The sequence below is a fragment of the Hyaena hyaena genome, unplaced genomic scaffold (genome assembly GCF_003009895.1).
Source record: "Hyaena hyaena isolate Hyena2069 unplaced genomic scaffold, ASM300989v1 scaffold_104, whole genome shotgun sequence".
In the NCBI taxonomy this organism is placed as follows: domain Eukaryota; kingdom Metazoa; phylum Chordata; class Mammalia; order Carnivora; family Hyaenidae; genus Hyaena; species Hyaena hyaena.
The window spans coordinates 142,281-158,868 of NW_024080736.1; the positions used below are offsets into that span (position 1 = coordinate 142,281).

The 16,588-nt window shown below is 42.9% G+C and overlaps 1 protein-coding gene across 3 annotated transcripts in view; it reads right to left on the minus strand.

The window, feature by feature from the left end:
* Window positions 1–1,833: 1,833 nt before the first annotated feature.
* CEP112 (centrosomal protein 112) overlaps window positions 1,834–16,588 on the minus strand; it is a 421,494-nt gene continuing 406,739 nt past the window's right edge. For all 3 annotated transcript variants that reach the window (XM_039236017.1, XM_039236016.1, XM_039236018.1), the window contains 3 exons: window positions 7,365–7,466; window positions 3,539–3,603; window positions 1,834–2,293 (listed from right to left, as the gene is read on the minus strand). In XM_039236017.1, coding sequence (XP_039091948.1) covers window positions 2,290–2,293; window positions 3,539–3,603; window positions 7,365–7,466 — 171 coding nt within the window. In that variant the 3' untranslated portion in view covers window positions 1,834–2,289. The remainder of the gene's footprint in view (window positions 2,294–3,538; window positions 3,604–7,364; window positions 7,467–16,588) is intronic.

Genomic DNA, 16,588 nt, shown 5'->3' on the forward strand with positions numbered 1-16,588 from the left:
AGATGATTTTATAATAAGGCACGATGTTTAAAATTTATTTCCTGGGCACTTGCAGAATCTCCCAGTAGCCATTTGTATACTCAGGGCTCAATTCAGTAAGGAATCCTAAACGTGCCAAGTGCAATTTTTCTTTCTCTTCCTTTATCAGAGCACATTCACAAAAACATTAGTGTCGGCCGTCTACTCCTATCACATACAATCAAACGGACCTAAAGTTTCAGCACACTCACTCCCAAACATATGTGACACGCATCAGAAGGGAAACAGGATCTCGGTAATGTCAAAGGTTCACCAGTGTTTGTAATTTCATAACCCTTGAAATAAGGAAAAGAAAGAATAGCAGGCAACTTTCCAAAACACCTACTGATATTTACTCATGGAAAACAAATATTCTTGAGTGGGAGTTCCAATTCCAGCATACGATACGATTCACGAAGTATTTTCACTTCAGGCAACTAATAACCTTCCTAATGAATTCTGTTGAGCTTCAACCTGTTTTTCACAGTCTGTAGAGAAGCACTTAAAATTAATCATGTAGCCTTAATCTTTCCCTTTTGAGCACTAAATCATAGGCTGAGTACTAACAGTCCTCATTCGTTAGGTGCTTTTTCACAGCATCGGCTTCAGCTTTGCTTTCTCCTGAATATTCTTCAAGCCAATGCTATAATTTATTGTAGATTCAAGAGAGACCTGAGCTTTCAAAGGACAGTTCTCTGTTCCTAGCAGAGGCATGAAGGCAGACATTACCAGGCAGAGGTGAGCTAGAGCAAGGAGGCAAGGCTTTCCTTGAGAGTGAGAGGAGGGTAGGGACAGAGAGAGAGAGGGAGACACAGAATCTGAAGCAGGCTCCAGGCTCTTGAGCTGTCAACACAGAGCCTAATACAGGGCTCAAACCCACGAACTGAGAGCTCATGACCTGAGCCGAAGTCAGACGCTCAACCCACTGAGCCAGCCAGGTGCCCCGGGAAGGCAAGGCTTTCTACTGATGGCCACCGCAAGTCAGCGTTTATGCCAATCCTGGCCCTGGCTTTGAAAGTGGCTGTAAAACCTGCTACTTCCTTATCATCTCTGGGTCTCAGTTACGGTGCAAAAAAATAAAGGTAATCAATCCCTGGGCAGCAAACAACAGACATGGGTGTGGGAAAGAGAATTTTGAAAACGTGTAAGAAACACTTCTGTCCTGTTCTTTTACAGTAAACCGGATGATTACGGCCCGGGTGGCGATCCAGAGTTTTAGAGTGGTCTCAAAGGGCCCATGACACACACCACAATGCAGTCAAAAGAACCTGAGGCATCATCTGTCCAGTGCAATTCAAAATTTCCTTGGCAAATGGCCTTGACCAATCAGCATAGAACTGCTCATTGGCATTGGCTGGAGACAACCACTCAACCATGGGAACGACACCATATTCTCAAAGAGTAAAACAAGACCAATCACAGCTCACCCGCTGTCACTTGCTGGTATGTGGCGGGTCCTTGTAAGGCACCCCTGTAGGCCTAGGCTTTCTTAAGGAGCACCAACTGACATTAGCATGAAAACAGCAACCATAAAAAGAGAAAATAACAGTAAGACCATAGCTGCTACATAAAATCCTTACACCGTTCTGCCTCTGGACACCAACAAGGACAACTACTTACACTGGTGTCAGAGGACCCAGTGATTGTTATTCTAAATAAAGGCACTGCTTCTGCATTTGATCTCTGACGTGATGTAAGATATTTCCCCCCACAGTACCATTCGAATTGTCTGTTATTGTCTAGGGGAAAAATACCATGGATATATCATACTTATTGGAGCAAATGAGGTACAACAAAAAGTAGAAATAAAACTGATAAGTACAAAATATGATGTTTTAATAATACATGAACATGAAAACAATGTAAGGGTGTTAAAAATTGGGACACGATACTACAAACGTGATTCTGATCACACGCAACTGGTAAAATTCTATGTAAACGTGTCAACAAGGCATCTTATGAGAAAGCATTTCTTTTCCCAGTAGAAGCGACTCTCAGTCCATGCTCAAATGCATGCAAATATGAAAATCAGAAATACAGAAATGTTAAAAAAAAAAAACTTAGGCAGACACAAATAAAAACCACCCCATAGCGTCTGAGGGATGCATGTGTTTATGATATTAATTACATTTCAGTATTAAAAAATGTTCACTGATCTCACAGTTTACTTTACAATATCCGAATCTTCAAACCTGCTGGAAGAAGTCCACGGTCTAAGCCCGGGTACGTCTGCCGCACTCACCTGTGCTACTCAGGTAAGTCTCCGTGCAGTTACCTGGAAGTCAAAAATCTCAGTTGTGACTTTGGCAGGTCTGATGGACATGCCACAGATAAAATATGTTGTCATTCAGGAGGAGCTGGAGAGAGGTTAAAAAGGATATTTGAGGGACGCCTGGGTGGCTCAGTCGGTTGAGTGCCCTGTCATGATCAAATGGTTTGTGAGTTCAAGTCCCACGTTGGGCTCTGTGCTGACAGCTTGGAGCCCACTTTGGGTCCTCTGCCCCTCCCCCACTCACTCTTTTTCTCTTTCTCTCAAAAACATTAAAAAAAAGCTTATTAAAAGAAAGGATATTTGATAGCAATATTTCATCATTTTATGCCCAGAAGGGATCAAATCCTGTCTGTACCAGGCAACAGAATCTTTTGAAGAGTGAATGATTCACGAGGTCTTAACTCTTAATTCGCTGCCAAATAAGTGCTTCGCTTTCACTGTATGAAGAGGGAGGCTGCTGGATGGAATGAGAGCAGGTCTACATGCTCTATGTCAGGGCCGTCTCTGGGAACCATGGACTAAAAGGCACCCTTGAGAAGCACACGGTGAAGTCACAGTGTTGCCACACCACCGAGCTGTTTATCTATTTTGGTCTAGAGAACATCTGCAAGAGCGCCAAACCTCCAGGGCACACGGGGCTTTGAAGATGTGGGCCGCCATGCTAAGAATTGCATCATCTCACTATCTTAAAAGGAAGATGGTCTCCTTAACTCTGCAACTGGGCTTCAAGACAATGTCTTGTCATGACTATGCAGGTGAGGCCCAGACTTGTCAGGCACCTGCAGCTTCTCTCATTTTGTTCTGATCGTACTGACTAAGCATTGTGATTACAAGGCGGGGAGGTGGCTTCTCAAAGACAGACTATTTACTAGAAATAAGTATTTTTTTCCCAAATGGGTATTATGTTTAAGCATTTTATTTACTTATTTATTTACTTACTTATTTCAATGTTTATTCATTTTTGAGAGAGAGACAGAGAGCCAGCAGGGGAGGGGTAGAGAGAGAGAGGGAGACACAGAATCCGAAGCAGCCTCCAGGCTCTGAGCTGTCAGCACAGAGCCCGACGCGGGGCTTGAACCTACGAACCATGAGATCATGACCTGAGCCGAAGTCAGGCACCAAGTTGACTGAGCCACCCAGGCGCCCCCATGGTTAAGCATTTCCGTAAGGACCTTAATGTCAAACCCGGGGACTCCCAGGGGCAAACAATACAAACTAATCAGAAGGCCTTCAGAGTGTGGGCTGTACCTTCTGCCTTGGTAGGTCGTCAGTTCTTCTTGAAGGATGGATGCTCGCTTTTGCAGAAAGTTAACCTAGAAAAAGATACCGCGTGTGAGCAGAGGTGAATGTGGCTTAAGTGGCAGTATCGTGCAAACAATGTGGTCGAATTTCAGTTCAATTCTGGCAGTTCCCTAGATGAAACGTGGAGCATTTGTTGCACGTCAATGTTGCGTTTTTAACATCTGATCACATTGCATCCCTCCTGAAAATTCATCAGAGACCACAGAACCCATTTGAACTCCTATTGCAGATCCATTCGGACCTGGCCCCGCCTCTCTTCGAGGCTTCATCTCTCCTTCCACCCTCCCCACCCCACCTCATCCACCAGGTCTTCCCGACTCTCTTGCCCTTTAGCACAGGGCATCCTCTCTCTTTGGAATGCTTGGCTCACTATCTCCTATTTGTCCTCTACTATTTGGTTCAAATGTCACCGTTCCTACTGACTTTCTGGACTCCTCCCCAGCTGCTCACTGCATCCTAGGCAAGGTCATTATTAGCTCCATTATTAGCACTTCTCGAGCAGCCTTGTGGTTTTTGGTTTTCATATCTCTCCCTCAAAGCTGAGAGCTCATCTGGGTCAGGGAGGATGTTTCTTTGTCTCTGTGTCTCCAGTTTCTTTTCACAGGGCTGGGCATGAAGCTGGCAATCACTGGTGTTTAATGAATGGATGAGTTAGTAGAAAGAAAAATCACTGTCTTCCGGAAACCTCAACCCATCCTGGGGATTCCCTGAGGTTGGAAAGACAATATTTTGTAGTGGAAAGGGCCTAAGCTTCGTCTGAAGTTAGGCCACCTTGGGTTCAGTGCCCGGCTTGGCCTCTATGGCTCTAGGAAAGTTACTTAAGCTCTTGATGCTTCGTCTGTGAAATGGGCTTAATGACAGCTACTTCCCAAGGAAGATGTGAAATGACTGATAGAAACTGCCTAGTGCAGAGCTCATAGCTGGTACCACCCCATGCTCCCACTCCGGGGAGGGGGTCAAGGGATGGAGGAAACTGGTGGCTTAGCATAGTCTCTTAAATCAGATCTTTACAACGTGGCTTGATTGTTTTTGAAGCATAAATTTCTATATACTACAAAAGACACCTATATCATGTATAAATTCAAAAGCACCTTGCACACAGATCACATAGAAATGGTCTGGGGGTAACTTCTACTATGGCTTGATGTAATCAAGACTCAGTGGTATTTGATCATTTCAGAATTGTTTACTCTTGCCTCTTTGGGCTGAACTGAAACCATGGCAACGGCTGGTTCTGAAACATAGGCGAGAGAATATAGCTGGCAGGAGAGCAAATGTGCTTTGTGAGAGAGGAAAGCACCGTTTTTCTAAATGGGGACGTAGCCGAGTGGTCCCCTCGGTTTTGCTCACTGCTAACATCAGCCCGGTCTTAGTTCAATCCAATTGCTCAAAAGACCCATAGGACAATTGATAATGTTGACAGATGCAAGGATTACACTGATTCAGCTTCCCTCCCCCCACCGTGCTTTGCCACTGGAATTCCAACAATTTTCAGAAAACACAGGCACCTGTGCTTTCAAACTAAATTTGCTCACTATATGGCTTGTGACTCCCCCACACAGCTGCCAATTCTGAGGCCCTAACGCAGCTGGCAACACTCTCTTTCTGGGTCAACATCCAGTTTTAGGAGGCTGAAGTGGCTTTTATTACAGTGAAATGATATGAATGATAACAGAAGCCCTGCAGGTGGATATCAGATTTCTTTCTTTTTTTCTTAAAACAAAACAAAACAAAACAAAACAAAACAAAACAAAACAAAACAAAACAAAACACCCCTCTCCTCTGAAGGTGCCAGGTCCTACATAGCTGACCCTATGGAAGCTCTCCTACAAAGTTAATGGGTAAACCACACTTCAAGGGGAGCTTTTCATGTAAATAAAGATGACTTAACCCTTTCCATGTCAACACTTCCCTGCACTACTTATTTTTCTATGTAGAAGCAAACAAGGCGACACTTGGCAAACGGAAGCAATGGCCGGCGGAAGCAATGGCTGATGGAAGCAATGGCGGACAGTAGCAATGGTTGAGAGTAGCATATGGAATGATGCTACTGAATGAATGATGCTACATTTTCATCTGAAAATGAACATTTCATTTTCAGATAAGAGGCTTTTTACTGAGGGGAACACATATGGGGCAGCTAGAATTTTCTCCGTGCTCTGTCTCACACGTTATAAAAAAGCAGATGTGACTATCTTCAAATCATTTCGTAAATATATTTATTGGGTGCCCACTATGTGGCTGGCACTGCTCTTGGCACAGAGAGCAAAGACCTCTTTCTCTGATGGAGCTTCCCTCCCCCCCCCAAAAAAAAGTACGTTTTCCTTTTTTTCAACGTTTCTTAACAGAGGCACGATTTGCAAATATTTTCTCCTCTTCCATGATGTGTCTCTTCAGTTTCTGCATGTTGTTGTCTTTTGAAGTATGAAGCTGTAAATTTTGTAAAGTCCAATTCATCTGGTGGTTGTTCTTGGTGTCACAGGTGAAAAAACCTCCCACCTTACCCATCGCACAAGGATTTTCTCCTTCATCTAAGAAGATCTCGTCTTAGAGTTTTCTTTTCTGAGTTTTCGAGGTTTAGTTCTTACATTTTGGTCCATGATCTGTTTTGAGTTAACCTGTGGTAAACATATGAGGAAGGACTCCAACCTCATTCCTTTTCCCGTGGGAATTATCGGACTGCCTCCGCACTGTTCTATTTTTCTCTCAGTGGAATCCTCCCGCAACACTTGAAAATCAACTGACCAAAAATAGAAGGGTTCTCCCCCCAGACTCTCAATTCCATTTCAATGATCTCCGTGTCTGTCCCTTTGACAATATTACACTGTCTTGATTATTACAGCCTTGTAGTGAGTTTTGAAATTGGAAAGTGTGAGTCCTCCAAATTCATTCTGACTTTTTCAAGATGGTTTTGGCTACTGTGGGTCCTAGCTATCGTTTTTTGTCTTCCTCCACCATACAAGGACTTTTAGACATGTGAAGGGAATCTGATTGTTGTAAATTAGCACATGACATTTTAAATTTCTGAATGTATGAGTGGGAATGTGTAGATTCTTTCCCATGTTAGGATATAACAAGCTCATTGGCCTGACGACATATAAAATGTGTTTACAGAACTATGTGGGAAAAACTCACATTGGAAGTTGTCGAATTATTTTGAGCATCTAAATTTACATCAGTCTTAACTCTCATGTTATATTTCATAAACTCTACCAAGAACTACACATTTCAGCAAGAAATATTTAACTGAATTGTTTGAATACCTTGTCATTATTCTGCTTGGAATTTAAAATGCATCTTGTTATGTCTAACAACCATATAAAACACAGCAGAGTAAAAATCCTTCTCATTTAACCAGGGTTTCTATTTCTCTGTACTTTCACACAGTCAGAAATCAGCAATGTGCCAAGTGATGGCATTTGGGACCTGGTGCCATGAGGAAAAAGGGTGAGGCTGTACTAGAATGTGACTGTAAATGAGTAAAAGTAACCATAACTGAACTTTTCAATTTCATGGGTGCTTTTAAGAAAATCTTATTAAGACCACGAGTTCCAAAACTGGTAAGAAAAACATTCTTAAAAAAAACAAAACACATCCCCCCCCCCCTCCAAACAAACCTCAAACAAAAAACCAGTTCATCCTGAGTTGTACGTTATGCTAGGATATGACATTACTTTCTGGCATTGATTCAGAATTAAACTTATTTGTAAGTCTGTTTTCGGGATATACACATCACCTGAACCCTTAGGAAAGGCCTGCTTCTAGTAATTACCTGTGACTTGAGGGAGGAAATGGTGTCTTCAAGCTCTTGTCTTAGAGAGGCTGGCATCAACCCTTTGAATTTTGTTTCATATTCTTGTCGTATATAAGTTATCTGAAGTGAAAGAAAAAAGAAAGCTTATCAATTTTCCCACAGAAATGATCATTTTAAAATTAAGAAACCTCAGAATAATAATAATAAAATCTATTTATTCGCAAAGGTAAGTTTGTTACATGTGGTCAATAAAGATGAAATGAGAGGAAACAAACTCTGCGAGTCCAGGAGAGACAGTCTCTGAGATACTTTATTTCTTTAAAATCCTCATTAACACAATTTATAGCAGTTGGGAAGTAAAATGCCTGTTCTCTCCTCTCCTCTCATGATATACATGCCAGGCTAATCTTTTCTTGCTCAGGAGGCGGACTGAGACCATGATACACTGTGATTTGAGGACAACGTGTGGTATGTGGTTGCTCTGATTAACACGCTTCTTCAAACCGGCTGGGCACCTGGGTGCTGGATATAATCCAAAGGACTATGAAGATGGGGATGAAAGAGAATCTATACCGCCGTGTCCCTAGGTCTTCTTGACACAGGAGGACCAGAATGTCACTGCCATTGTGTAAGCTGCTCTGGTTCATGGGCTTCCCTCTCCCTTCAGAACACAATCAAGCCCGAGCTCAGCTAACTGATGGGTCACTGGGCTGGTAAAGCAAAGTCTGGCGGCTCCTCCATTCATCTCTTTAAAAGCTAAAGCAAGTGAGAAAGGTGGAAGAAAATTCTTTGGAGGGATACACCTGAGCAGGATGAAGAGGTGCAGGAGGGTGAGCATGAATGTGAGTGTGTATGTCTTGGTGTCTTTCAGCAGCTAATGTTTATTTCTCTTCCTCCTAATCTGAGATGCAGTGGAATTAAAAAAAAAAACCAAAACCTGTTGCACGTGCCATGTTTAACTTAACTGAATATTAAAGCTGAATTGCAGGGTATCCCAAAAAAGATTCTTCAGATGCATCTGGAAATAAGTAATATGCTATGAAAATATGTGCAACTGAGCTCAGTTAGACAAGTCTATGGACTTACTGAAGATAATTTAAAATTACCAGCCTTCAACTTCCAAGTTTTCTTATGTTAAACTGGATTAAAAAATGTGTTCTGACAGTTCCTTTCACTGCCCACTAAAATTCCATGGCAAATGCTCTAGAACATGATTTTTCAATTTTTGGTAAAGCGTTTTTTTTGATCTATGTTATAATCTTGTGATTTATACCTAAAAACAGAAATAATGAAAAGCAATCTCTCCCAGGGATGCAATATTTGATCTTTCTCACCTTTTCTTCTTGGACTTAAGTTCAATAGTTACATCAAATGAAAGGCACATGCAAAGCAAAATACTTTATAAAACAGATATCAAGGGCAACATTTGTTGAGGGTCCACAAGCTACTCGATTGACCTTATTTTTCTATCATTCAACACTGGCTCTGCAATTCTGAGCCACTTCTCTTAAAAGGGACTCCTGCTGGGGCGCCTGGGTGGCTCAGTCAGTTAAGTGTCCGACTTTGGCTCTGGTCATGGTCTCACAGTTTGTGGGTTTGCGCCCCGAGTCGGGCTCTGTGCTAACAGCTAGCTCAGAGCCTGGAGCCTGTCTTCGGATTCTGTATCTCCCTCTCTCTCTGACCTTCCCCTGTTCATGCTCTCTCTTTCTCTCTCAGAAATAAATAAAACATTAAAAAAATTTTTTTAAATTAAAAAACAAAAGGGATTCCTGTATGCTTGCTTGTGCTCTTGTTTGTTTGGAGTGTCTGTACGTTTGAAAGACAACTAGGCTGGGTATAACAGTGCTCAACCCCACTTTCTTTCCCTCGGAAGCCTGGAGACATTTCTTTTCAATGTCTTCTGGCATCGCATGCACCTGTGGCAAAGTCTGAAGGCAGCCTGCTTTGTTTTCCATGTTGAACGTGACTTTCTTTCTTTGCGTGAATGTCCACATGATTTCCTTTTTCTTTGATGCAGGAGCTGGGATAGGTTTCGGTACTAATGATGACAGATGTTCCCGAGACACTGTGTGTTCCCTTTCATGCAGTTCTCTGCAGAACACTTTCTTGGGGCCATCTCCCCTCAGTTTCAAGTACATTGGAGGTGAAGGCCAAGCACATCAGTTCTTTGGTTAATTCTCATGATTTCCCTGGACGCCCCTGCCCCCACTTCACTTTTCATACCTGATGGTCTCCACTACTGGAGGCTGGGCTGTAGATGGCAGAGAACTGCATGTGAGCAAGACTGCCCTGTGATCAACCCATTCACATCCCTTTTTAAATACAGTATGCTATATTTTCTACCTTCTACTGAGGATCCAGACATTTCTACTTCCTGTCCACCACTCCTTTGTTTTTATTTCAACTAAATCTGAGTGAACTTAAAATGAGCTCTTGGAAAATCTGAAATTACCTCACTTATTAATGAGACTATCAATCAGGAAAATACTACTACCCTCAATCCTTAAACCCAAATCTTGAATTTAAGCGTCATTACACCAAGCAGGATCCTGTTACTTGAATAAAGGCATGGAAAACTTTCATCTGTTTTGCTCTATTTACAAGGCATTAATAATGTTACTACTAGCAAACATGTTTTTGAGTACTTTCAGGGTGCCAGATGCAATTCTAAGTGCTTTAATAAGTAGTTAACACTTCCTACAACCCAAGGAAGGAAGCACAGAGGGATGAGCCAGGATTTGAACTCAAGGAGTCTGGCTCTCAAGTAGGTATTCTCAGGTACTATGCTCTCCTCTTTCTCAAAGAAGCTTTCCAAATGCTGAAATGTTTCTCTCACCCCAAAGGCAAAAGCACATCACAGACACAGCCAGGTAGAGAAGTTCCACCCACTACACACCAGTGGTCTTCCCAACATAACAGGGGCTATGGAAAGGGCACAGATGTATTACCATCCTTCCAGACATCCATCTAGTCTTTGTCTTTTTTTGGTTTATTTTTTGGATGACTATGATAACAACAATGATGACAAGTATTGGTTCCCCAAACTTTCCCATTGGCTTAACATTTTTTAAGTTTATTTATTTATTTCGAGAGAGAGACGGGGGTGGGGGGAGATGGGAGAGTAAGCCCCCACTGGCTTAAGATTTTAATGAAAGATTTCTAAATAAGATTAATTTAAAACATCTATACAAACACAATTCACATATTAACCTAAACCAGAAGTTCCATAAATCTTCCATGTAAGTGGACATTTTAAGGTCTAACCTGCGAGTGAAGGCAACATCTAAGTTTGTCACATGGCAAAATGAAAAAGAGGAGGGAAAGAATTAGCTTTTTTTTTCATACCACTTTTGACATTTTTCTATCTCCATCTGTGGCCCAGGATGTGTTTGAGGGGGAATAATGTGGGAGTGATAACCTTTATCTACAAACTGATCATCAACTGTGAGCTTCTTAACATGCCAATCTTCCTTCCTTTCCCTGTCTTCCCACATTTCCCTTGTGGCCTGAATCTGGCCTTACAACAGATCAAGAAGCAAGAGGAAGTTGAGTTGATCTAAGCAAAGAATTTGATGGACATACAATTCCTTTTCCTAAGGGAAATGAAAGTTTTTGCATATAAATATTATTATAAGGTTTGAATATTAATTTTCATTAGCGTATACTGTCCAACTATACTAGTGAGTGCTATATTAGTTTATTTACTGCAGAAGCATTTGAAGACTGCTCTCACTTGAGTAATTCTGGAAAGGAATCTCCAGGACTGTTTTGGCTCATTCCCATCCCACCTCATCACTCCCACTGCCCTCTAAAAGCATTGTGTATAATCATCTGCTCTTCCACGCTTCTCAACCACATCACACCAAATAGACATGAGCCTCCTTCTCTCCCTTTCCTTCCCCTTCTTCCTTTCAGCAGAAAAAAATTAGGAAACCTAGGACATCGTGACAAACAATGACATTCCTGTAATGTAGTAAGACCTCTGTACGCCGAGTGGAAATGGTGTATGAATAACATGGTGCCCCCGTGACCGAAGATAGCGGTGCTCTGCACCATGGCAACAGACTGCCTACCATTCCCTCGAAGGCATACCACTGACAACATTTCCTTTAATTTCTAAAATGGACCATGAAGACCGAGAACATCCATAATTAGAGATCAGTGTTACACTTCAGTAAAACGTATATCCTGGGTAATCGGACAAATACTCATTTACATAAACAAGTGTCCACAGAGCGTATAGAATAGATAGTTGACTTGAGCCAATAGGGTCTTTGGAGATAAAGATTCAAAGTGATGCTGAGGAAAGTGAACCTTGGAAATCTTATAATTTTACTAAAAATATGGAAGGAGAACTAAAGTGTATTTTGTGCTGTTTTTATTTTTGAAAAACACTATCAGCTAGTCACATTGATATGTCCAATCCATGTCAAACATGTCATCTTCCTGTCACATAACAAAACAAGTAAGGTAGAAGTGTGAGGCTTTGTACAAACAACTTAGGGGCCTCAACCACAGGTTATTTTATTGCAAGCTCCAGTGTGCCCAGTATGGCATTCACTTTTGAAGAGGCGAGGAAAGGGCCACTCGTGGCCACTGGTGTTGCTCTGTCACATGTCCCTGCACAGTCATTTGTAATTGGATTCTAAGGTAAGACTGAAGCAGTTCAGGAAAATGAGTGTCCTTAATATTCCTTTACATGATCCAACCAAGCATTTCTTGGTCAGTTCAGCAGGGGGAGAAGGGAACTAAGTAACAATTCGACTGAGGGCATCTCTGAACTGTCTCTTCACTTCTCTGCATTACGTCTAGGACCAGCCCAGTCTGGATGCCTTTGTCTTGCCCCTGGCCCACTGCAATACTGGTATGTTGCGTTTGGGTTTTGATTCAAATTTTCTTAACATTTAAAATCAAACTCAGAGGCGCCTGGGTGACTCAGTGGGTTAAGTATCCAACTCTTGATTTGGGCTCAGGTCATGATCTCACATTTCATGAGATTGGGCCCTGCGCTAGGCTCTGTGCTGAGGGCATGGAGCCTGCGTGGGATTCTCTCCCCCCCCCCGCCCCTCCTCTGCTCATTCTCCCTCTCTCTTTCTCTCTCAAAAGAAATAAACATTAAAAAAATGAAATCAAAATCGAATCCTTTAATAAAGTCGGCAGGGTCCTGTCCAGTTTGGCTTCTATCCACCTTGTATGCCTGTCACTCGAGGGTCCCCTCAGTTCTAGACACCAGACTCGATGGCTTCTTTCTGACCACTCACCAGGTTCCCAGATGCTTGTCCTCACAACAGGCCCTTTCTCATCTTTCTCTCCTTACTTTCCCATCCCCTGGGGCTTTGGCGCTCTCCCACCTAGATCTCTGGGGTGCTGTCCACCCAGGCACCCAGCACGGGGACCTTGGCAGGCCCTGGTGAGGACGCTGCAGCTGGGGCAACCACCTCCCAACCTCAGATGGGCTGGAGCCCCTTGTGTGGCAGGCAGCAGCTTTCTTCCATTTCCATTGGGGAACAGGGGCCACACCAGCCCTTGCTTTTAAGCTGAGACCCCGTCTCTTGTCATTTACCTGGCAAGGAGCCCTCCCAGCACTTTGGTTCTCTGTTACCCCTGGGACTTTCGTCCCAGCTGCCTCAGCCTGTGGATGTGCTCAAAACCCTGTACTCGTGGTTTTGGCTTCACTCACCACTCCGGGGTTCTGTTCTGTGTCACACACATGGATGTCCATCCTACTTTTGAAACCAAATACATTTTACTTTTCTCTTTTTATATTTTGCCAATCATCATTGAGTGTTTGGAACAGTGGGAGTGCCTCATTGCTTGACCGTAGAGAGCTATCTTGTGTAACGGGGCAGACTGTTTTGTAACCTGCCTTTTAACTTAATACAGTCAAGTGTAGGAGTTAAGAACCCAGACTCTGGGGTGGGAATGCTGGAGCTGAATTTAGGTCCCTAACTGCATGCTCTGGGAAGGTTAACTTCTCTGTGTCTCCATTTCTTTTTCAGGAAAATGGGAATTATAACTTCTCAAGACTACAGTGAGGATTAGATGACTTAACACATGTAGAAGTTTTACAAGAGTGGCACTTAATAAATGTTCAATAAATGTTAGTTATCATTACATCATATATTGGAGACTATACATATACATTTCATTATATTATGTACATGTATGTTATGAAATATACATATATTGAAATATATACATTTCATTTAGCCAAGCCTCTATCATTAGATTTTTTGATTTCTAATTATTTGTAATAGCAGAAATCCTGAGAACAAATTATTTGCGTATATTCATGATTAACTTGAGGACTCTATTTAAATGCTCTTTTACATTTTTTAGTATCTACTGATTGAGAAAGTACATCATGACAAAAGCCTTCTATGAATTCAGAATCAACTTTAAGTGAATTTGTATTTTATAATTAAAGTCATCTTCATACATTTGGAAAGCAGTAGTACCTGTTTTTGAGCCACATTATTTATCCAGGCTATTGACGATGATTGGTGTACGTATGAATTTTCTCAGACCCTTCCTTGCCTATAGCTCTGGCCCACAGGTGGGGAATCATTGCTTTCTGCTGAATGATTTAAGGTAAGAGTCTCAGCTCAAAACTCTCTCTCCATCCAGCCTGGATTTCTACCAATTATATAAATACTGGTATGAGGGAAATCATCAGATGCTTCTTCTCAGTGTGGGTTAGTGTGTTCAGAACTGTGTCCTTCTAACATCTGGCTTAGCTCAACACCCTAAAGGAAAGTGGGTTTGACGGCTGAGTAGACTGCAGGGTTGGAGACAAGGGCAAGATCAAGAGGCAAGTTTGGAGCACAGTATATACTCTGAGAGAAGGTGAACATGGGAGGGCACTGTAGTGGGGGGTTTGGAGTAAGTGGAGAACATCAAAAAGACGCTGGGCTTCTGAAGGGCAGTGATGAGCAGGTAAGGGGAAGGAGATTGCTGGGGGGGGGGGAGGTCCGATACAAGGCAAACTGAAATGTGGGGGATGTGTCTGAGTGATGGGCCTTCGTGCAGCAAAAAGTTTTGTGCAGGGCTTTTTAGGGGAGCGAGTCTATAAAACTCATTGGTTTGATACTGAATTCCAATGTGGTTTAAAGAATAAGAATGAAAGAAATTATAGTAAAAGATGGTGCCAAAAAAAAAAATGCTCTAGTGCAGCTGAGAAAAAATGCTCTGCCCTCTAAGAAATTTCATTTTTATTGGGGTTAAGGTATTATGTGTTGCCACAGCAACGCCAAGAGAGATCCATTTTAAGAAAGGTGCTCTGCGGCACAGCCAGGGTGCTTTGATTCTGAAGTACAAAGTGGAAACGTAGAAGTAACCATAATTTTCTCAACGGTCTTCCAAATATTCATTTCCCCTCCTCTTTCTTCAATGTGATTTTATCTTATGGTTCTTTATTCCAACTGGTGGAGCCTCAGACTGAGGATGTAGCTCACAGGGGTCCTCCGTGCCCTGTCCATAAGGACCAGGTTCCACCCCAAGGGAGTGAAGCCTGATGCTGACTGGGCCTGAGTCTCTCAGGAAAGGGCGTGGCTGATTAATGAAGCAGCCACTGACCCCTCTATGATGGGAGGGGAGCAGGAACTAGTTTCTGGAAAGGGTTATGGTTTTAGGAGGAAAGGACATTTTTCTGGTACTGTGGAGAAAATGGTGGCCTGGGGATGAAGACAATAGTTAAAACCTAGCACTTTAATTAGGTCTGGATGCTTTAAATCCAGATTTGGGGAGTTGAAAAAATCTTGGGACAAAAAAAAAAAAGAAAACATAGGTCTGGTAAGTCTATTCGTAAGAATGTACACATATGGAAAAGATGGGAAGGAGGTATGATAATCATAAAATTATCAATAAACTGCCCAAATCTGTCCACAAATCAAAGACTTAACTAACTAATAAAAAGACTGAGGTTGTGCTGTGAAATAAACACTTGCGAATACTAAAATTTTGGGGGATATTTTGCATATAAGCTGTACCTTTCCCCTCCTGATGGAGAAGCAGCAGCTGGAATTGTAATTTTGAGCCCCTATAAACAAATGTGGTCTTTGGAGGTACCCATTTGGAATTTCAAAAGATATATGTTGTGGATATTTGTTTCACCCTCCAGCATTTATCTGAGGGTCTAGTTCCTGGAATATACTCCCCACCCCCACACCCTGTCCTATCCAAGAATACAGCAATAGAGTATGTGACAAGGCCCAGCCAATCACCACATTGTATCCCCCTATGCTGGGGTCATTTGGAGCCTGGATACATGGTCCAAGTTCAGGTGAGCAGAGTCACCGAGAGTCAGGAGACAAACTCTCTCATCCACAAGACTTCACTCAGGGGATGTCCTTCGGGGTTGTGACTTGCCATCTTGCTGTCACAGAGTGAAAGCTGGGCTGAGGGGGAGCCGATCCAGAGGAAGAAGAGCTGAAACTGGAGAGGGGGGGCGGGGCGGAGAAACGGGCTTTTTTGTCAAGCTGAACCTGAAGTCAGCCCCGTCCTTAGATTTTTTCAGTTGGGGTTGCATTTTCTGTCACTTGCAACCAAAACAGTCCTGACTGAAACATGGAGTATGCAAAACATTAACTTGCATCGATGTGTTGCATCTGTTTGACCAAGGGTCAGCAGATTTTGGCCACTAGACCAAATCTGGCCCACCGCCTATTTTTGTCAATAAAGCTTTATTGGAACACAGTCCAGCTCAGTTGCTGACCTGTTATCTATGGTTGCTTTTGCATGCATAGATCGCTCAGGCAGAGCTGAGCAATCTTGACCGAGACCCCAGGGCCCAGTAGATCTAAACCTACTAGGTCTAAAGCACTTTCTATGTAGCCCTTCACAGCACGCTGGCTGATCCCCGCACTAGACCGAGAACCACAAGGCAGGGACTGGACTTGTTTTGCTGGAGGGCTGCAGCACCAGCATTTGTCTCGCTGCCCGGCATATATGGGAGCAACGCAGTAAATATCTGCAGACGGCATGAACGGATCTGATCTCACAGCACATGGGGCTAAAAGTCAGTCTCTGTCTCAAGGCGACAGGATCTTCAGAATGTTGAGGAAACGAATCACAAAACCTCCCCCCAAATACAAAGAGCGGATGCTGTCATCACAGTCTGCAAGTTGCAATCAGCACTGTGACGACGCAGCAGGCCGGCTTCAGGGCTGAGGACATCGGAGGCAAACACCAGGGCCTCCAAGGCTGCCGAGCTTTGCCTTGGAAGAGGGGAGTTGGCTTCATCC